General features: G+C 47.2%; 1 protein-coding gene across 7 annotated transcripts in view; it reads left to right on the forward strand.

Moving 5' to 3' along the window:
• Nucleotides 1-7: 7 nt before the first annotated feature.
• Nucleotides 8-22,043, forward strand: part of LOC100114281 (multiple PDZ domain protein) — an 83,950-nt gene continuing 61,914 nt past the window's right edge. Inside the window, exons 1-5 of one of the 7 annotated variants that reach the window (XM_031929715.1) lie at nt 8-293; nt 640-693; nt 855-1,237; nt 1,439-1,564; nt 1,649-1,764. In XM_031929715.1, coding sequence (XP_031785575.1) covers nt 678-693; nt 855-1,237; nt 1,439-1,564; nt 1,649-1,764 — 641 coding nt within the window. In that variant the 5' untranslated portion in view covers nt 8-293; nt 640-677. Of the gene's footprint in view, nt 294-639; nt 694-854; nt 1,238-1,438; nt 1,565-1,648; nt 1,765-7,293; nt 7,949-22,043 lie in introns of those variants that run through there. The other 6 variants (XM_031929717.2, XM_031929716.2, XM_031929718.2 and 3 more) reach the window with 6 other exon arrangements.

Here is a 22,043-nt window from a genome sequence, read left to right on the forward strand (position 1 = left end):
AGCATAATTCCACGCATCGCTGGACGAGTGCACGCACGTCATACACACGCAGAGAGCGACTGCAACGCCCTCCGCAGTTGTCAATGTGTCCGCGGCCTGCGCGACCTGGAGGAGTAGGCTATTCCGCGCGACGAGTCAACCGCACGATTCCCGGATCATCGTCGACACCGAAGCTGCTGCTGTGCTGCTTCTATACGAGGAAAAGAGAGAGAGTTGCGCACGAGAAGTCAACGGCGTCCTCGAGATACGCCGAGCCGTCAGCTTCTCGGATGTGGCTGCCCGATTGATTTCGAGTAATTGTTTATTGATTTTCACGACAAGTACACGGGCAGAGAGAGACCAGTCCCCGCATTTGCTTATTTGTAAACAAGTGCGCGCACTCGGGAATGGCAATTAGACTGCGCTGCTGTGCGCCTGTTTTGACAGGTAGCTACACTTACGCCAGGGGGGATCTGAGCGAGTTTCCCCTCGCGACGTTTTGTTGTGAAAGCTCATGTGCACCTGCATCTCGATCGTTGCACATCCCCAGTGCGCGTGTACCTACATGGAGGACAGGCCATTACTCGCGTATATGTATAGGCTCTCGTTGCCTTGAACCAGTTGCTCACTGAGCTTGATAGACATTGCTTTTTTTTACAGGATTCTCTTTGACTAGGCTTCAGAAGAAAGAAGCCAAAATGACGTTGAATACAGGTGAGAGTGACTTTTGTTACGCTGACTCGATTGACTGGTATTTGAAGTGTCTGTGGTGTGAGAGTTGATATTCTTGAATCTTAGCGACAAACTCATCGATGAACATTAAGTTTGATCGGATTCTTTTAGGTTAATTCGTTAATTCGGTTATTTGTTTCCAGATATTTCAACGGCTCTGCACTTGCTGGAGCATGTGCAGAAGCGAGTGGAGGATTGCGACGATCCAAAGTTGCAGCTACACACGAGTCAGGATCTACAATCGCTAATTGCACTGCTAGAGGATCCAGTATTCCGTAGCATTGTGACTATTCAAGATTCGTTAGCAGAACTCAACAGTCAGCTAGGACAACATCCGTCTATATTGCCTGGTGATTTTGATATTAATCTTGGTGGGCAGCTTGAACTTTCGGTTCCTAACACACCTGTCCAGCCTGTTGGACAAGCAATGTATCAAAATCTCTATCAAGACTCGAGCGAAGTAGACGATCAGAGAGTTCCAGTTGCACCGTTGCTGCACAGTAGTAGTGAAGATACCAGTGCACAGGTAGTTATGTAACATTCAATTTCACGCTTAGGTGACTTACCTTATCTAGCTCAGTGCCACACCAATATAAACAAATGAACACTATTGCCACTCAAAAATCGTCTTGATCAATTTGCAGATTGCATTTTCTCAGAATTTAAATTTAATGAGTTGAATTTTATGATGTAAACTTTGTAAGCTAAAAAGTCATTATCCATTCAGGTCACAAGTCCTAGTTTAACGTCAGAAGTCATTGGAATGCCACCTATTATGACGCCAACCTATGCAAAAGAATTCCAAAAGGTCATTGAAACTGCTGCTAAAGGTCGTCAAATTTTTACAGTCCAGGTAACGATCCAATGGATAATTTATAATAATTTCTGTTGAGCAACATGATAAATATTTTGTTTCTAATGCTTTGTTTTATTACAGTTATTCAAATCAGAAGGAGCAAGTCTTGGGTTCAGTGTAGTTGGACTGCGAAGTAAAGATAGAAACGAACTGGGAATATTTTTGCAAGAGATACAGCCAAATGGAATCGCTGAAAGGTAAGAGAAATCATTGTATTTAACAAAAGTAAAAAGGCTTATCATTTCATTTATTATGCATCTTCAAGTGGGTTTCGAATGATTTTTAATCACGTTATTACGACTTTGCAATCATTTAAAAGGTTGTTGATAAGTTCAAATTAAATCAATTCAGCAAAGGTCCGCAATACTTTGTAGTTGGTACTTTTGAACCACAATGTAACAAGTGAAAGTATAACTTGCTATGTAGTATACTGAATTTTCACTGAGCTGCATCACAGTTATACCAGTTATTTAACGACTTTAATATTAATTTTGAGCCCACCATATCACGCGTTCGTACTCTTTATAGCTCGCTCTTGTATTATAATATAAATTCCTCTGGACATTCAAGGAATACATTGCCACACCAAATACCACCGGCTATTTTTGAAAAAAATTCTCATACGTATAAGCCAATGTAAATCGTTCGCAATACCTGTCCGCTGGAATACGGGAAGGAACATACTCAAAATAAATAAAACGACGCAAATAAGACAGGCGACACATGTGCTTCCTCCCAAGCGCACTGACTCTCCCAAGGGTCACGATACCTCCGTATGGCATACCCAAAGTACACACACACTAGCAGCAGCAGTATAGCAGCGACGAAAATTATTTATCTGAGTGCCCGAGTGAAGAGGACGAGCCTTTGCGGCGCATTTTGAAAGCAAAAGACGAGATTCCCTCGTCGCGGCCGGTCGATATAAAAGAGCACGTCGTAAAATATTTCGCTCGTACCTTGCTTCTCGTACATTCCATCAACAAGTCCCTTATTCCGCCTCGTGTGCGGGCATATGCTCGGCCCCACAATAAAAATCCGAGCTTGCGAGCTCGCGCCGTGCGGCCGAATTATCGATTTTCCCACGCGCGCTCTCCCGCTTCTCGTGTTTTATACACCTATATGCGCGTATAGGTATAGGTATGTTCGCCAAAGAAGAGAAAGACGGCGTTACTGCTGCTGCTGCTACCGCTTCCTGCGTATCTTCTGTCTTGGTGTCGCGCCTCCTTATTTTCCTGTCTCCGCGGGAAGCGCGACCTCTCTTCCCTTCTTTTTAGGCGCTACTCTCGTAGTATATACTATGTACGCGGGGCTGAATGCCTCTTGCAGGGCGACTCTATTTCTGGAACAGAATACTTTTTCCTGTCTTTTTTAAGTGCGATAAATCGCTCTTGCTCAAGTTTGGAGACAGTGAATTTATGGGCTTCACTTTAAAAGCCGCTGCAAAATCTGGAAAAGGTTTTGGACGGATCTCTGTGGAATTAATTTTTTTTTTGGTGGGAATAAAGTTTTTTCCTTTCGACGTTTGAAATTGTTATTGCTTTGTCTGCTTGAACTTTTTTTGCCAATTAGTTTTCGAGTATGCTGCGTGTTTTATAGAGGTACCGAATGATTACTCTAACCAAGTCGACTCATAATAAATGTGAAAACGCGTCTGAGCAAACATTAGTCAGCTTAATAATGGGGGCGTTAAATTACTCCTACAGAAGGGGAGATTTTCTCGACCGCGACTGCTGCTTTTTTTTAACGAACACTGCATCATTTAGAAAGTTTATTCTGATTAAAATTTTTGTTAGAAGAGGCACATTAATTACAATAAATCCTCTGTATTTTTCATCCTTTCTTCACTCCCTCATACACCGAGTAAACTCTTTTGTACACGTGCGTCGGGGGTACACACGTAATAATAATTATGAGCTACCTTAAACATGCTTTAGAAACAACATAATAAGCAGCGCATAAATTGTGAACATTTCAAGGCATTTTTTCAATTAATTTTCATTCGTCATCACAGCGACGGAGCCGTTCCTTTATTCCGTGACTGTCGCATTTTCTCTGCCAACTACAGTTTTTCTCGGTGTAACGTGTAATTACTTAGAGTCTCGTTTAATGTTCAAATCGCAAGTATAATTTACTCTCATCGCTGATGTAGTTGTGCGTAAAGAGTTTTTAAAACACGAATCAATTCGAGCAGACGACTTTTACTGCGCGAAAGAAAGTTTCAGAAAATGTTTACGCAACAGAAATGAGACTTTTGCGCGGGATGTAATTAACCCTGATAAACTTTTATTTAACATCGCGAAAGAGATAAGTTTGTAAGCGTAAAGAAATATTATTGTCCGCCCTGAGTTTCATCTATGACTGTAGATAATAGTTGTTAAGATTGTAAAGTATTCTTCGAAACTAGCAGCGAAAGTAAATCAGGCGAGTGCAATTTCAACTGCGTGATGGAAAAGTTCTCTTCTCGCAGAAATGTACAAACGTTACAGGTTTCCAGTTACGACAACATGACACTCCAGTTGAACGACGGCTTTGATACGCGTTTCGCATAGGGCATAATGTAGGTTTCGAAACCTTTGGTTCGATAACAATTTTACCGTATAAATAGCACATAGTCGACTGGGAACTAAATGCAGACAACTGTCATACCCAACGACTGCGAATACGCATCGAGGCGAATATTGTTATCGCGTAACGATAACGACTTTCAACATTATTCAGGCACAGGTTTCGTTTGGCAACTCTTTCATATCTGTTGTGTGTCATCGATCGGCGCTTGGGTTCGGAAAAACGGCAAAGTCTATAGCGCACGGAATTTCGAGGGTCGCTCGAGGTGTACATAGCACAGCATTACCAACACATTCCTATCCCTGCACTATGTCTTTGACCCACAATATTGTCCCTTTTTGTCTTCCTTTAGAATTTTCGCGCTATGCTGGGGGAAAAAGTAGGCGAAAAAGGTGCACTTTATTCGAAGCATTTCTCAGGTTCAAAATAGTCTGAAACGTTTCATGGCTACTTTTTCAACTTGAATTGTGTTTTCTGAAAAAAGTTTTCTCAAATGTGAATCCTGCTTTCCGAGAGTATATAACCCAATATTATACTGCTCGACGTCGGCGACCCTGAACATTATTATAGTCGTAAATTAGACTTCTAAATCCATTTATAATTTTCTCCACACACTCCATTATGAAAGAGTTAAAGCGGCTTATATTGGATCGAAACGAAGTTAAATTTCCTAACTAAGTGCCCGGCTTAATGAGAGCTTTCTTTTTTAGCTTCGAGCGTCTCGCTCGACAATAACTCGAAGTTTCTCCCGCGTTTTAAAGCGATTTCGCCGAGTATTAACTTGTTTTGTGTCGCGCTCTCGGCCCAAATAGAAAACTCTCCAGTCGACAACGATTTTCGCGCGTCGAGCAAGAAGCAAAAGCAAAGAAAAAAAACAATATACGCAAAACAAGATCTCCCCGCTGATGAGAAAGAAAAGCTCATAAGAGCACTATCCCGGGATCCGTCAAAATGTTTTGCAGCCTCAAAAGCGAGCGAGCAAGAAACAAGAAGAGGAAAAAAAGGAGACGGGAGAAAGGGCGGCAAAAAAAGAACCTCTGGAGATAGGGCTCACCTTCTAATTTATCCGGGACGTATAGAAGCGCAGAAACAAAAAAGCTGCCGGTGAAAAAAGCCGTCGTCGTCGTCGTCGTCGTCGTTATGGTCTTCGTGCGGTCGTCAACGACGACGAAGAGGAAGAGGAGGAGGTGGATGAGAGAGACAAAGGCTGCTCCCACCCACGCTTGCTCAGCACATCATATATAAGGGTCGAGAGAAAAGGGAAAGCGGCAAGAGAGCACTGCCACCGGGGCTTGCGCGACGGCACCACGAAGATGATTGACCGCGATGAAAGAAGGGTTGTAAAACGAGTAGCGTGCGAGGGAGAAAAGGCTGCGCTGCAGACTGTAGCGCGAGAACGGACGAGAGAAGGAAATAGAGAGAGAGAGAGAGAGAGAGAGAGAGAGAGAGAGAGAGAGAGAGAGAGAGGCTGCAGAGCAGGAAGAAAGGTCGTCGCGCCGAAGGGCTACACAGCGGCGCATAGAATACCGCTTATGCTGTACATATAATGCGCTCGGGCTAGGATTGCCGAGATCATCTATAGATTGCTCGGGATTAGCCGCGGATGAAAATCCATCCTTTTTGCACCGCGCGCGAGCTTTTTGTATTATTATTTTCTTCTATACATCAGCGCGGCTGTATTAGTCGAGGAAGCCCTTTAGAGAGCGAGGGTCTTATCGGAGACGTTTTAATTCGCGCGGTGCGACCTTTTTCTCGCGGGAAATACTGACCGTGTTCCCGCCGAGCGAGGATCGCCGAGGTGAAAAGCAGCAGAGCACCGCCTGGTATATCCGGAAATTCTTAAAATTTCTGACCGTTTTGCTGAAAATTTTTCGAAAAGAGATGCCGAGAGCCCGGTGGCCTGGAAAAGTATTTCGGTGAAATTTCTTGCAGAGAATTTTCCGGGTACAAAGAAATGTTTAATAATTGCGCGGATCTCCCATTGAGGTTACTATCATGTGGATTTCTTTGTAGCGATACTGCAGTACACCGTGGAAATACCTTTTCACCGTGGTATAAGCATCCCACTTAAATTTATGTACTCCGGGAATCCCTCGTGTCATGAAAATTTAACACTGTATGTAGGTATACGTTTTGCAGCGCGAGTCTACTTGAACCGAGTGAATTTTTCATTCGAAAGAGCCCTGGAAAATCTTCGAAAAATATTATCCTACTCGTATTGTACGCGCACTAAAATGTATAAAAGTGCTCGCATTTTGTTCATTACGATCGCGCGTCATTAGTCAAACTCGACGAGAGAGAAAGAAAGAATCTAGAGTGCAATCAACTGCTAATTACATAAACAAAAGCTTTTCTGCGCGCAGCTGAAAATATAAGCAGAAAGAAAGCCAATTACGAAATGGAATTGCTCTCGAGATGAAAATATTATTTTTTCGACGATCGTGAAATTTTCTCTAATTAATTTAAATTTGAAATGCGAAAATCCAGCGAATCGGTCAACTTTGTCAACGCGCGCATGTAATTATTCTTCGCCGCACGCGCTACAAATTCAGATCGTGTGTCGACATATATACGTCGCGTCAAACACGTATGTATTTCACGCAGGTTTGCCGTCCTGGTAAAAGGTTTTTAACCGCGAATTCGCCTATTCGTGCGTGATATATTACCCCGCGAGAGCGCCGAACCCACAAAGCACGGGCGTTTGTTCACAAACGTATCATGCATACAACGCCTCGAAAAGCACTCGGCTCCGTTTGCAGGAAAACAAGAGCTGCGATCGAACTCCGGAATTTCAATCCATTAGCGCGCGGCGCAGTTGAAAAGTCCGAGAAAGCTCTCACTCCGTGCATCTTACATCCTGCACATCCCCGAGTCAAAGATAAGCCAATTTATAGTATTCCTCACACGTACACGCGTCCACCCACGCAGATGGACAATATTCCGCGCGCGTATAGAGGGATACGAGCGTCGACGGCCCCCGCCGGAGCTGCGCTCATGTCCGTGCTGGTGGCAACCACCCAGCAGAGAGAGAGAGAGGGAGAGAGAGAGAGAGAGAGAGAGAGAGAGAGAGAGAGAGAGAGAGAGAGAGAGAGAGAGAAAGCGAGTTTATAGCCCGCGCGGCGCTACTGCACACACGAACCTCGCGCGCGCTCGCTCGCAGTAGTTACCGACGAGTAGCCGCCGACGAAGGAGCTGCTCGCGCGGCCGCAGCAGCAGCAGCAGCAGCTCTCTTTCTCTCTCTCTCGCACTCTCGCGTCTCTTTCTCTCCGTTCTCTTATTTTTTTCTCTCGCCGTATCCCTCTCTCCCTCTGCCCCGCTGCTCCGTCGCCTTCTTCGTCCTGCCTCACTCTGTTTCTAACTCTCTCTCTCTCTCTCTCTCTCTCTCTCTCTCTCTCTCTCTCTCTCACTCTCCGGAAAATCCAACGGCCCTCGTCGCGCGCGGTTGCGGGAAAACGGCGACGTGCGGTGTACGTGTGCAGTGCCGCGATGCTCTGAATAAAAGAAAGCCGGAGGTGCCGCCGAAGGGAGGAGTTGCTGCTCGCCTTTGTCTCGGAACTGCAGCGCGAGCCGAATGCGTGAGAGTCGGCCTCGGTTTTCGCGGGGACGCCGGTTACGCGGCCTCCTCTCGCCTGCCACGACGGATGACAGCGTCGAATCAGCAGCTCGGCGACGTCGCTACGATAATATTAGCGCGAGTTGTTCGATTGTGGCATTGATTTATCGGGAAGCAGCAGCAGCGGCCACGCCGTCGGCCAGCCTGGAGCAGAAGAGCGGACCGGAGGAATAAGGAGGATGATGCTCGCCGCCGTACGCCGGGTAATAATCCCCTCTTATCTCTGGCTGTCTCTCTTTTAATCTCTCGACGCGAATGTCGAGGTTGCGCGAGCGGTTTATTTTTAATTTTCTTCCACTTGCGTCGCGGCCTTTTTGCATTCTATAAGCGCGCGCGCGGGGAAAGGCGGCCGATCGATTTTTACGAGATGCCGCCGTGTGTTTTGCCCCCCTTTATGCGGTTGTTCTTGCGCTCGCGCGCGCCCCCGTTGCATTATACGGGGTTGGAGGGCCCCTCTCTCGCTCTCTCCTATCTTTCCTCGTTCGAGAAGAGGCCGGATTTTCGCGTCGCCGCTGCAGTTCATGCAGCTCGTTTGCCTCGTGCAAATTTCACTCCTTTTTCTCTTGCGCGCGAGCACGTTTTCAGATTGGAAATGTGTGTTTTGGTGCAAAAAATTATACCTTGCTTTTAATTAACGAGACTTCCGTTTTCGCCATTTAAGGGGTATAGTAAATGTATCTCGCAGCAGCTATGCGGCAGGAGAGCGTTTTCGAGGTTTAATTACTCGAGGGAGTTGAAAAACGCAGTCTAGACCCCGTCTTCCTCCACGCGTACGCGTATGATCAATTAACGCGATTCTCGCGCGTCAAGGACGCAATTAATTATTGACACGACTGATTATTCTTAGTCTCTTTCGGCTCGGAGGAATCCCTGTCCGAACTACATACGCACGCTGCGTCTGATTAGAGAGCGCCCGAGATTGAGCAGGAGCTCGGGTCGCCCTCTAATTAAATGTCCCGCGTCGAACTCAGATTAAGCTACGCGAGCATCCCGTCCAGCTCAGATTTCTCTTCCCTTATTCGACAAATCGAGCGTAAAATTTTGCATACTCTCATGCGGTCCATACAGCAGACTGCTCCAGATTTGGCCCCAAAAAAGGCGCGCATAACGGCCAGCCGAGCGTGTAACGTAATGCGCGAACGTGCCTGGAATTTTCGTGGTGCAGAGGGAACGAAACAGAAGAAAAAGAAGCGGCTCTAGTCTCCAGCCACTAGCGCTTGTATATAGCTATGTACAATTAAAGCCGCTAATTTGGCTGCTCTGGTCTCGCGCATAACGTGCCATCGCGCTGAAAAATAGAAACAGCTCGATGCTGCAGTTCCAAGCGGCGCTCGTGTAAAACATTTTACGGCTGCTTTGAGCCGAGCGAGCTAAGAAAATTAATATCGACGTGCGGACGAAAATTACAGTTTTTACTCAATTTACCGCGATAATTGAGGAAGAAGAAAAAATCTTCCCCGGCTCCTGATGAATGAAATTTTCCGGCGCCTCGTTACGCGCGTGCGGCTGGAAAAGAAAGCCGAGCCACTCAGCTGGGGTCGGAATTATCGTTTGAAGGAAAATTCCGTGAAGAAATAACAAGCTTGCTGAGTAAATTACTGATGGCTACCGCATGCGCCCCTATGTGTCTCTTATATGCGCCATAAAGTTGGAAGAGGGAAAATCGTTCATTTTTTTGCGACGTGTCTGCGTGTGTATAAGGTTTCCACGCGAATAATTCGTCCGCCGGGCGATACAACAAAACGCAGTCGCCGCTGCAGAATTGGAAAGGTTCTCGTTCAAAGAGACTAATTAGTCTGTTACATACATACGAGGATCCATCCATCAGCCTCTCTGTCTTCGCCGCGTTGTCTCGTGTATAGCGCCGCGTCCGCAGTGATTTTCAATTCAACGCGTGCGCGCGGCTGGATATTTCATTCATGAGCGTCCACGCGCATTTCTCCAGCCACATTATGCAGATTGCCAGTAATTAAAGGGCTCGCTCGCCGCGACTACAGTGGCAGTTGGCGCTTCGCGACCCTCCGATTATTATTGTTTTGTTGGCTGCACTCGTGCGGTCCGTTGCCGCCGCGAGGTGTGCGTCGTTGCGGATATAAAGCGGTATGACGGGTGTCGATTTTGACCGGAGCTTATCTCGTTAGTGTCGTGTTTCCGGATTCTCGTGAGGAGTAGCGAACTTGTTTTTCGTTTTTAACATAGCTATTGTATCTCCGCCGATTTGTTTCTTTGGTATATGGCCTCCTACCGAAGCGATTATTTATTACACTGAGAGAAATTTATAGTAAATTTTACTATACTGTATAGGAAATTTTAATAAAAAGTTTGGTAATCCACTCACAGACTGACAGTCTAGTAATTTTTACTAAACTATATAGTAAATTTTATAAAACTATAAATTTTACTATACTGAGTAGTAATTTTTACCCTGACTAAATTAAATATAAAAATGCACATAGTGGAAAAATTATTTTCAATTATTATATGGCTCTAAATTTTTATGGTTATGGATGGTTACTCTTCTAACGCACTTCATTCAGAGAACATTATCGATTCACTCGCCGCAGTTGATTTTTAGAGACATTAAACTAACATAGATACATTTCCTACAACTAAACGCTTAATTATTATACATATTCGCAATTCGCAGTACATATGCTTATACGCTCGCAATTGTTACAACAGGGTTGCTAAACGGACTTATATACTAACTGAGCTAACTTCTTACCGCTTGCGGGTTTTATTTCCCGTGCACTCCCTAGCGGCAGCACACAAAACAGCCATGTTTGCTAAACGCGCATGCGCATAACGCGTCAATACGCATCAGTTCCGATTTTCAGATGAAAAGTACTATACGTTCTATTAAAAATTACTATACTGTCAGGTAAAAATCCATACATTGGCGATTTTCACTATAGTTTCTGTTAATTTTTCCTATTGAGTAGGGTAAATTTTATATGGAAGTTTAGTAAAAATTGATATAAATCTAGTAAAAAGGTCAGTTTTGTCAGTCTGTGACGAGATTACCAAACTTTCCAGTAAATTGTCATGAACATATAGTAAAATTTACGCACTATTTCTCTCAGTGTAGCCTGCGGAGATCAAGCCATATAATGCATAAAAGTTTCGCTCAAAGCAATCCTGACCCTCGTGGCCCCCACTAACAAAACTTTTTTAATTATGAATCCTCTCTCTCTCTCTCTCTCTCTCTCTCTCTCTCTCTCTCTCTCTCTCTCTCTCTCGATACTCGAGTCTTCCTTGCCACTTCTGCGTGTATAAGTGCGCTCAAACTTTAACTAATAATAAGACGAAAAATCAAAAGCCTACAGTCGAAACACTCTATATCCGTTCGCCAGGCGCGACACGTCTCGCAAAATCGGACGAAGTTTCAACCTCCTCGAGAATCCGAAACTCTACTCGCGGTGCAGGCCGCGGAATTTTCACGGCGCGAAGAGCAAGAAAAAGAAAAAGAAGAAGAAAAAGAGAGCCTGAAGGAGCCCCAGACTATGTATTATGTACATATAGCGCGAGAAGAAAAGCGCAGCGCGTTCGATAAATGCAGGCGCGGTAAAGGCATCAGATTTGAATTTTTCAAGGCGCCCGCCTGCTCTCCCGCGCATACTTGCGTTCCACTGATTCTTAAAAACTCCCTCCTTGCCTCTCTCTCTTTCTGTGCACGTGTGTGTCTCCGCGCGCAACGATAGCCATATATTGCCCCGAGACACGCATCGGCCGAGGGGAAATCGAAACTTGCGGCCCCTTCCGCTCTGTACTCCAGCGCCGCCGCGGGAGCCGAGCTATTAGCGATTCGGAAAGCGGCAAGGAGGCAGTGTATAGCCGGACGGGAAAAAATATGCTGCGTCGTCGTCGCGGACTGTCAGTATATAAGTCTTCATTATGCATGTCTTATTACACCGTTCCTGGGCGGGATTGGATTGCCCGAGCGTGCGGTCCATATAAATAATGCGAGATGACCCAGAAAAGAAACTGCTGCGCGTGTGTATATCTCGAGCCTATGCGGTTTCGGTTGATAAAGGATATAGACGCCGCGTATCATTTAGCCCGAAAATCCTGGCAAGCTCCGTGTTTTGATGTATCGAAGAGTGTATAAAAAACGTACAGCTGATCCTCGGGCCGTTTCAGCGAAAGTATAATAACAAAGCAGAAGCTCGGATAAAAAGAGAGTGAGAGGGCGGGGGGACAAGTAGGTCGTCGTCTATCAGGCTGATTAGTATCAGGCCGAATCGGACTGTTGGCTCTCATTAGCGGAACCTCGCGGCGCAACAGTATATAGCTCGTGCACAAAAGTGATGGGCCGCGCGAGGATCGGAAGACGAACAATCCTCGATCGATGCCCATCACAATACGTCTGCCTCACCGCGCCCGCTCTATATGTACAGTTATACACAGGAGCCAGGATCCACAGCGCGCGCATTTACGCGGCTCAGTTGGCGCCCGCTTCTGCTAATTTCGAAATCGCCGTCCTGTGTACACACAGCCGATGGCTTTGATCACGAGCTTTCTTCTCGCCCCGGCAACCTTTGGCCGCAGAATTTTCGCCTGGTTGCCCGAGTCATCGATCTGTTTTCCGCCCCTCGCGCCTTTGCGTTTTACACACACACACACGCGCGCGCGCGCGCACACACACACACGCGCACAATACGAGCGAGGGATTTAATCATCGGCCGCGAGACGTCGTTATTACGCCGACTATAGACACGACGCGGGGAGTCTATCGCACGCGCGCGCGTGACTATGAGTGGACAATAAAATATGACGCGCGCGAAAATAATATGCTCCGGAGAGATGAGGGAAAAATTACTTCCGGAGAAAGATGATCTTATATGTATATACTATATGTGCGCTGGTGTGTGTGTGTGTGTGTACTATAATATTGGAATAAGCTCTCTCTCTCTCTCTCTCGCGCGCGCAATTTACGATCTTCATCAATATACAATCGTTTGGCTTCATGAATACTGGGATAATGTAGATTGGTGGCTTTTTGGAGCGATCACTTAATCTCACCCCGGACTCGGCTAATGGTCTGATAAGCTTTACGAATAGTTATATGCCCTTGGTTATGATATCCGATTTAATCGGTTTTTTACTCCTGCGTGTAGCTAGCTTACACATATAGCTATAGACGCTTGATGCGCTGCACAGAGAATGGGATCGAGCAACGTACGGCTTGAAACTTATTTTGACTTTTATTCAAATAGAGCGGACTGCGAGAGATATGTGTGTTTTTTGAAAACCACGAATCTGATATGAAAGTCGAATATATTCCAGAACTCGCGCATGCATACAAGTATATAGTGTTGAGCCAACAAACTCATGCATGCAAATTAGAGAATTTCAATATTAATATCGACGTTTCATATAGTTTACATCTCCCGTCGACGCATTCGATATCGCTTTGAATTAAAACTCGTAAATGATGAATTTCGCTCGCGAAATCAAATAACTTCAGTTTCAGAAACTCTGACTAGCGTATATGATTGAACGGGTGAGCACCGGTAGCGACGTGCAAATTTAATTTGTTTTTAAATAATTGATGCAGAAACAAATAAGCGAAGAGCGCGCGTTAAAATCGAATAAGCGCTTGAAAAACGGGCTAAAATTCCAGACCGAGCGCTTTTTAATGAGTATTATGTACGGCTGACTCTTTCTCTCTCTATCTCTCTTTTTCTCGAGCGATAGCGCGTTAAGCGCGCACTGATGGTGCGCCCAGGCGCGTAATTGTAATTTCGAAATTAAAATTCAAAGGAGAAGCGCGCGCTTGCGTCATCAGATATTATACAGCACGTCCCCCCTAATTACGGCCCCATCAATAGCCGCTTATCGCGGCCGATATTAAAAACTCGTCTCCCTGGAAAGCTGCAAAACCGACGCCGATAAAGTGTACGTGCGCCGCGGCGTGATCGAGTCCGATGAGCCCGCGCGGTGGCTGCGGTGCGTCGCGTGCCAACAGCGAGTCCGACTCCCGCATGCGGGCCGCAATTTTAACGCTAACGCGGTTTGGTATTTAATATTCGTTCGTTTTATGCGACGAAACTATAGACAAAACCATTAAGTAATACAATGGCTCCGGTGCGCTGCGCTGCATAAATGGAGCCGTTGAACCCCGAAAATCGATTGACACGAAAGGCCGCAAAGAAGCGTGAGCTGTGCCGGGCTCTCGAGAGCGTTGTGCGGCCTGGCAAGCTGGATCGGGATTTTTTGCAGCCTTTGACGTTGGTTGGAAAAACTTGTACTTTTTGTTAATAGCTCGTTAATTTACCTTTGATTGTCTTTACCTCAACGCTCTGATGCTCATTGGTTGCTCGGAGGTGAACGAAAGAATGTTATTCGGTGCTATTCTTCCTCCGGTTTCTTCTTTATGAAAATCCTGAGATGGATATTTTTACAACTGCCAACTGCATATCAAGTATATTTAATTTAAATTACGAGGCTTTATTTGTTCAAGAGGAAAAACTACAATTTTTTCTCGCGTACGCTACTTCAGTTTCTTGAAAATTCGGGACAGACTGACACTTCGAAGAAAAATTTCTATTTTTGCCCCGAGTAGAAAACCAGCGACGAATATGTCACGAAATGCTCGGCGAACTTTAAATTTACATGTACATACACCGGCGACAGTCATGCCACGAATACACTCGCGCGAAAAGGCCGCATACGAAAAATTTCAGCCTCCAAATATTATCGTAGAACGTTTGCTCGCGAAACGATCAACAGTCATTAAAATTACATCGACAGCTCTTCTGGCGTGTTATATGCGCGCGCAAACAACGCGGAAAAATACACAACTCGCATTTGTTCAAAATACCAAATTAAACGCGAACTGCTCGACGAACCGAACGGAATTCGCGCGCAAACAAGCCCCGACCGCACGAAACGGAAGACAAGAGCTCTGGCGGCGGCGCGGAATTAATTGTTATACGACATTTCGGCGAGGCATATAGAAGCCAAGCAAGCAGCGTGAGTAAATTTACGTCGTTTGAAAAACGTGTTTACCCGCGGCGTGTACGTGCCCTGGCTTCTGCTCTCCCTCTCTCTATACATATATATATATATACGTAGCGTGTACTACCGGTCGAACTTTATCGCGGCACTTTTCCTCCTCGCTAAACCGCGCGAGCGTGCGATCCAGCAGGTAGTTGGCTCTTCCAGTTAGCGGCCTGGCGTCGTTTTCCTTTTTTTGCCGTCCTCGTCGTCGAAAATTTTCGCTCTTCCTTTTTGCACGCGCGCTAACAAATCCAATTTAGCCGCACGACGACGAGTCATTTGCGCTTCCCAGCTCTCTCTCTCTCTCTCTCTCTCTCTCTCTCTCTCTCACACTCTCTCTCTCACTCTTTCTCTCTCTCTCTCTCTCTCTCTCTCTCTCTCACTGCGGAGTCGCGCGCTGTACATCGCAACTGGAGCAGCGGCGCCGGGGAGTAAAGCAACGGCCAAACGTGACTCTTTGATGTTTCCGAAACTTTGCGAAATCAATGTTCCGCGGCGCCTCCCGGCCCGCCGGAGGGACAAACGTGACAAGACATTTTCCGAGGCCGAAACTATATGCAGATAGGTTGCTGCATGCATACCGCAAGCGAGAGCGGTTCCGATGGCGCCGATACGAGCGCGTCCGATGTTGCCAATTAACTTTTCATGCCTAGAGAGAGAGAGAGAGAGAGAGAGACAGTTTGCGCTGCCTCGCGCACCTATGCGCGAATACACTCGCTGCGGCTTTCCTCACCTCGACGTCTTTTTGTTTTTGCCGCTATAGCGGATGTTGATTTTCGCTTCGTTATTGCCGCGTTGGATTCGCTCTCCGCGCGCAGCGTATACTGTCTCGATTGGAGCGCTGCAAATAGCGAGATTCGTTGGCTGAATGGAGCCTCGTTGCAAAGGCTGATCGATTGTCATCGGAGATATAAATACATGTGGGTAGTCGACCGGCGACGCTATAGGTGCTAGGGATCAATCGTTATACTCGATCTCTCGCCCACTCGTACAAAGCTTGAGCTTCCGAATGAAAATGAAAATTCCTCTGATTTCGAAACTCCTGAGGTCGCATAAATATTCAACAATAGCGGTGGCGACGTCTCCAAAACTGCATAAACATGTGACACCGAAATTCCATCGACTCGCGTCAGCCTAGACGCGCCGCAGGCGCACAAATCTCCCGACGCTTATATGTGTATACACAGGTATACAGCAGCACACTATACATTCCAGACGGCGGTGGACTGCCGGTAACCCTTCGGTCATTCACTATAACGCTGGCTAGGGTCAAAGGCGCATAAGCGAGTGGCCTAGACCAGGCCGCAGACGTTTCGTCTTGCTTCTCGCATCTTCCAAGACGAATATTTTCGCCGAATAAGTCTGCGGCTGTTTTAAATATAGCGCGCGTGGCTTCTGTATGTATGTGTATGTATGTTTGTATGTATATACGTGTATATGTGTGTATGTGTGTGTGTGTGTATATATATATATACACACACACACACACACACGCTGCGCGGCCGATTGTGTCCGAGATCGATATAGCAAGCAGCCACCTCACCAAGGCAACCATGCGAGTAACTTCTCTATACTCCCTCGTGTCGGGCCGCTTTCCTTCGCACCCTCGACTATACACACCTATATACACGTATAAACATGCGCGCTCGCCCTATCTTATGTATATGCGCCTCTGTGCTCGTGCAAGCTCGTTTTATCAGTTTTTCCTCTCTCGCTCGCTTGGCCGTTTTCGTCCCGTGTAATTGTGGTGTCTCTCGTGGACCCTTTTCCTTATACTTCCATCCTTGCGCGAGCTCCTCCTGCGTTTTACCGGCAGCCGCACGCGAGGGGGAAACCAGAGAGATTAATTTGTTAGGGCTTTGTTTAAATACTCGAGGAGAGAGAAAGAGGGAATCCTGATCCAGTGTGTCGGAGCTGCGGGAAAAACAATAGAAACGAATGGCCCTGCGTATGGGGGATCACGCGCGGGATTGAAAGTCTTTCTTCTATTTCCTTTTTCTTTAAACTTATCGTCTTGAAATTGCTACCACCACTTGGGCACTATATCATGATCCATCTAGTAATGCAGACGACAGGTCGGTAAGCCTTAAATTCGCTCGACATACGTCGCGGAGAGGCAGTTCTCAATCGATTCGACGCATTCACGTCTTACACCCCCGCGCGGAGCCGATAACTTATACACAGCCGCGCGCGCGCGTACATTAATCCGCGAACGGCGTATAACAACCTTCTCCTATATACTTTGCGGCTCTGCTGACTTACAAATCTGCCAAGGCGAAATTCAGCTGAAAAGTATGGCAAACCGAGTAGAAGAAGAAGCCCGAATAATTGCCGGCAACTTCCGGAATAACTTTTCTTTTCCCTCTCTCGCCATCACCTTTGCATACACGCGGGGGAGAAAGCGAGCGACTACACGCGCGTACAGGTTGGAAGGAAAAAATAATGGCTTTTCTGGGAGCGGGCAGTTAAATTCAAGAGCGTGTTTTCATTTACCCCCTGCTGACGTTGCGCTTTGTGCTCGCAGCGCGACTCTTTCGATTTCGCCGGGGCTCATTACTGATGGATATATCGACGCGATAAAGGGGCGCGGCAAACGTGCGCGTCGAAATTGCGGGCAAGAGACCGCGCGCAGGCGAAACTTGCGCCCTCGGCGTACAAAAGCTCTTGTCGAGCTTATCGGCCGGAGCTTGCGCAAAGATGATAAGAGAAACTTCCGAACGTTGCGGAGAGGAAAATATTGTGTTATGCGCAGCGTGCGCGTGTGTTGTGTTATCGAAGAGCACTTGGAGTGTTCGTTGAATGTGATGTTAACTTTCGTCATCGTGTCCCGAGCGATGGGCTGGATTTTGTCATCAGCCTTGTTGAGAGGCTGACGTAAACAGCCGGCGAAGTTGCAGTCGGTCGCGGCTGGAAAATGACGCTGCAGCGGCGGAGCGTCTCGGGAGGGGAGACGCCCGCGAAGTGTCCTTGTAAATTACGTTACACGAATCCGTGGCGAAAACTAATTAATGAGCTTCTAGGATAGCTTTGCAAATGTTGCAATGCTAAATTCCATTAAGTAGCGCTATATGAGAGCTAAAGTTGCGTCGCGTGTAATTCTGTTAAACTCGTATTCGGCAAAGTTTTGGCTGTCTGTATAGCGAAACACTGAACGAATTCCCACAAATTCGCTCTGGGATCCCATTGCCAATTAAGGCTTACCATATGTGTTTATACCCTCATATTAATTGACAGTGGGTCACGTGTGGCACAAGGCCGTGAAATGAAACTGCGCGACGAGAAGTTTAATCTTATACTTCCCCTATCGCCCACGCACCGTGTACACAAATATATATCCGGAGCGTATCGCTCGAGAGTATCGACCGAAGCTCACGATTTCCAAATTCAAATATTTACACTTTCTGTATGTCATAGGTGTTGGCCCGGCCCTTTTTTCCCGGGCGAGAGGCGTCCGGAAGCTCAAATATTAGCCCTCGCGCGGCGCTCGTTTTATTTCGCCGGTTATCCTACAAGGAAAGTAGCCTCCGGGTCGCGCGATGAAAACTCGAATCGTCGCTTGTTATCCCCTTCGGCTTGGAAACGCCTCCGACGAGGCGGGGACCGCGGTCCGATCGAGCCCAAGAGTGCAATTCAATCGCGTAATGGACGAGCGTCCAAATATTTGCATCGAGGAGCGAGAAGCAGATGGGGCCGATAGGAAAGATCTGCTCTCGATCGAGAGAGCTTCTTGCTCACACCTGTTTGCCGATGGCGTTTGTAATATTCACGGATGAATTTTTCCCGATAACAAGGGGATCTCTGAGAATTCAAAAGTAATACGCTTTCTGGTACAACCCAGTCCTTTCAGCCAAATCAAAACGCGCGGAGAGCCATAGTAACGTTGAGGGGGAAATCAGAGCGAAACGCGGCGATCAGCATCTAGATGCGCGAAGGCGGATAGAGGAGACTGAAGTTGAAAGCGCGGCGGTGATACACATACGCTGGAAATGAAAGGAAACGCTCGGCACCGCTGCTATATATACTACGAAGATACGCGCTCTCTCGCGTTGAGCTATCTCATTCCAGCTTCACGAGCTGTCACGGTGCGCGCGCGCGCTCGCAACGTCGCCTTGACGACACGGTTAAACATCATTAGGCAGCCTTCTTGAAGAGACAATTTGCAAAGAAGCCGGAGGAATATGTAGCAGAATTGCGCCTCGTGCGCGCAGGGCTCGCCTCTAAATTATTATCTCGAATATAATTTTCCGACGAAGAATGCGAGGTTGCTCGAAAACTCGGCGTGTAATTTCGAAAAATGCCAACTTTGAATCATCCGAAAGTTATAATTGTCAAAAGTTCGCGAACTACACGGCCTGAATTTCGGTAAAGCTACAGAGAAAGACAGAGAGTCTCTGAAGAATCCGTGTGGCGTTTCCGAAACTTTATAAGAGAGACCGATTACGTACGGACCCTCCCGAAAGTACGCGCGAATTTTTCACGAGCCAGGAGTTCCTCCGTCATCTCGAAAATCCCAACAGGCCGCTATAACGAAGTCGAGCGGGAAATTGTGCGGACTATATATTACCGCCAGCACGGTATATAGGTATACACAGTCGCGCCATTCGATAGACTCTCTCGCTGCAAGTCACGCGTCACTCGTTCCGCTGTACTGTGCTATAGATACAAGCGTTTGTGGATGAGATTGTTCGCGGCGTGCGGCGCAGGCGTATATCGGGCAATGATTAAAGTGAGCGCTAATTGTGTCGGCCGAGCGGAAGTAGCCCCTCTCTCTGCGCGGCGTCTACCGGCGCGTCATGCTAACGGGCCGCCACTTGGCCTCTCTCTCTCTCTCTCTCTCTCTCTCTCTCTCTCTCTCTCTCTCTCTCTCTGCAAGCTCGTGTGTATACTGCCATCGGCTAACTCGGCTCAATGCAAGCACATAACGCTTAGGTTTGTCAACGCGGGATTTTTGACGCCAGTACAGAGAGATCGCCTGTATTAAGCGCATAGTCCTGGATAATAGTCATCGAGCTTTCATCCGCACTTCCGATCGAGTCGTTCGATCCGCCCGACCTTCCTGCAATACGAGATGCTTCCGTTCATTCCTCGTTACTTTTGACGTCGGGATCATCCCTTGCTCGTTGCCGCCGGATCGCTGAACGAGGACCGCTTATTCTTCATCAAAAACCTTTTTGCGTATACGCACTTATTATACCTTCCTTTTGTCAAAAGCTGGCATTCTCAAGAGAATATAGAGCTTTTAAGAAAGCTTCTGTTGCAGCAGTGCAGGTGTATACGCAGAAGTCTATAAAAAAGTGTGCAGTTCCGGAACGTGAAAAGCAGGGTTCGTAAAAAAAAATTTAGCATAAACATTACGGGAGCTCTTTACGAGGGAGAAAAGAATAGGGCGCTGCACGCAATATCTCGCGTTCTACAAACAGCGGCCCGTCCCATCGGCTCATCTGTTACTACTGAAGCTGTATATACCCGCACTTTCCCGCCGCGCGCAGCAAAACAAGCTTCGTCGCTCTTATACTCCTCGAAATCGCGAATATTTTTCCATATACGTGGAAGAACGACTGCTGCAGCCGCAAAAAAAGGCTTTGAGCATTACCGCCCGAAGTACAAATATGTAATATCGTAAAATCGACGTTAAGAGAGGGGTTCGCGTATTCGATGGTAAACGGAGAAATAATAGCGAGAGATGAATCTCGCGAGTCAGATTAAAGGAGAAATTTGACAAAATTTGGTTTATAACGCGCGCGCGCGCGGCGGAAAAAATACGCTCGGAAGGGAATTTGCTTGAGCCGCGAGAGAGAGAGAGAGAGAGAGAGAGAGAGAGAGAGAGAGAGAGAGCTCCAACTTTCCCGTCGGTTTTGCCGGCCTGAAAGCGGGATTACCGCGCGCCACGGAAGCCTCGAGCTCGCATGCCTCGACTTCCTCGCGACTTCCCGTCGTTTATAACAAAGCTCCTTCGGCTCATTCGAAGAATCAAATTACTCGGGCTGAATTTCTCCTTGTTGCTGCCCCCCTGGGAGGATAGAGGCCGGCGGCGGCTCTCGTGACCGGTCTGCATTAAGTAGATTACTCCAGCGAAGAAAACCAGAGGCGCCGTCGCCTCGAGTTTGCTTACGTGTTACGCAGCGTAAAATTTCCCGGCGGCCCTTTGAGGCGCACATACTTTATGTATATACACTGCACGCCGGGCGCATGCGTCTCTCTCTCTCTCTCTCTCTCTCTCTCTCTCTCTCTCTCTCTCTCTCTCTTTCTCCGTGTGTTACCCTCTGCAGGCTTGGTTAGCGCAGGATTGTAAGCGGCAGTTTTTGCGTCCCGGAGCCGAGACTTAATCCGACCGCATTGTGTCTGGGCCGCGTTTAAAATTTCGCGGACGTTTAACCGCCTCCCGGTAATCCAGCGAGGGACCGTAGATTAGCCTTTTTTTTACGCTGCGCGCGAGCTTCCGCGGGAAAAATGGAAATTGAATGATTAATGCAGCTCGAGCAATCGTTCGATTCCCATCAAGAACACGCGGCAGTTGATTCTAATAATAAACGAGAGCTGGCTCGCGCGAATTCCAGCAGCAAGCAGCAGCAGCAGCAGTGCAGGCGTTGACGACAAACGAATCGCATGCCGAATGAGAAAGATTGATTAGTCACGTTCAGCGATTCAGCGGGTACAATTAAATGCCCGTCAGCGAGAGAGTACAGCCGTGTATGTGACAACCTCTGTACGAGTACACGCGTGTGTGTGTGAGTGTGTGCGTTGGTGAGTTAAAAACGGGCGGTCGATCGAACAGCGCAGATTCGTCGAAAAATCGAAAGGGAATCCCTCTGTGTGTCATTTCTATGTCGGATGTACCGCCTGCAGCCGTCAATCAATAATCGCGCGCCGCGTGTTCTATAGCTCCCTCTCCCTCCCTCGTCCGGGGCCGTTCGACTGTATATCTCTCGCCTGCTTCTCGTTATCGCTCGCTCTCCCTCTCAGCTGCCTGCTTTTACTTCTCTTATACTTTATTACTCTCTTTATCGCTCGGTTTTTATCTCTCGCTTCATATCGTCCGAATTATCTTGTACTTTCTTTGTGTAACTCGACGCTTACACCCTCCGCACGCCTCGTTTTCTCTCGGTCGCTATACTGCTGCGTAAGGGCCACCAAGTACTAATTCGCCACGCACGTTACGTTATATACACGATCGAACCGCCGACCTTTAATTCCGCATCGAAGTTGTGGAAATGCAATTTGCCTCGGTTTGAGTCGACTTCGCTGTCCAATTGGATTGCGCCGGAGATTCGATTTCTCAAATTTGGTTCCCTATGG

This window comes from Nasonia vitripennis, chromosome 4, assembly GCF_009193385.2.
Source record: "Nasonia vitripennis strain AsymCx chromosome 4, Nvit_psr_1.1, whole genome shotgun sequence".
NCBI classification, from domain to species: Eukaryota; Metazoa; Arthropoda; class Insecta; order Hymenoptera; family Pteromalidae; genus Nasonia; species Nasonia vitripennis.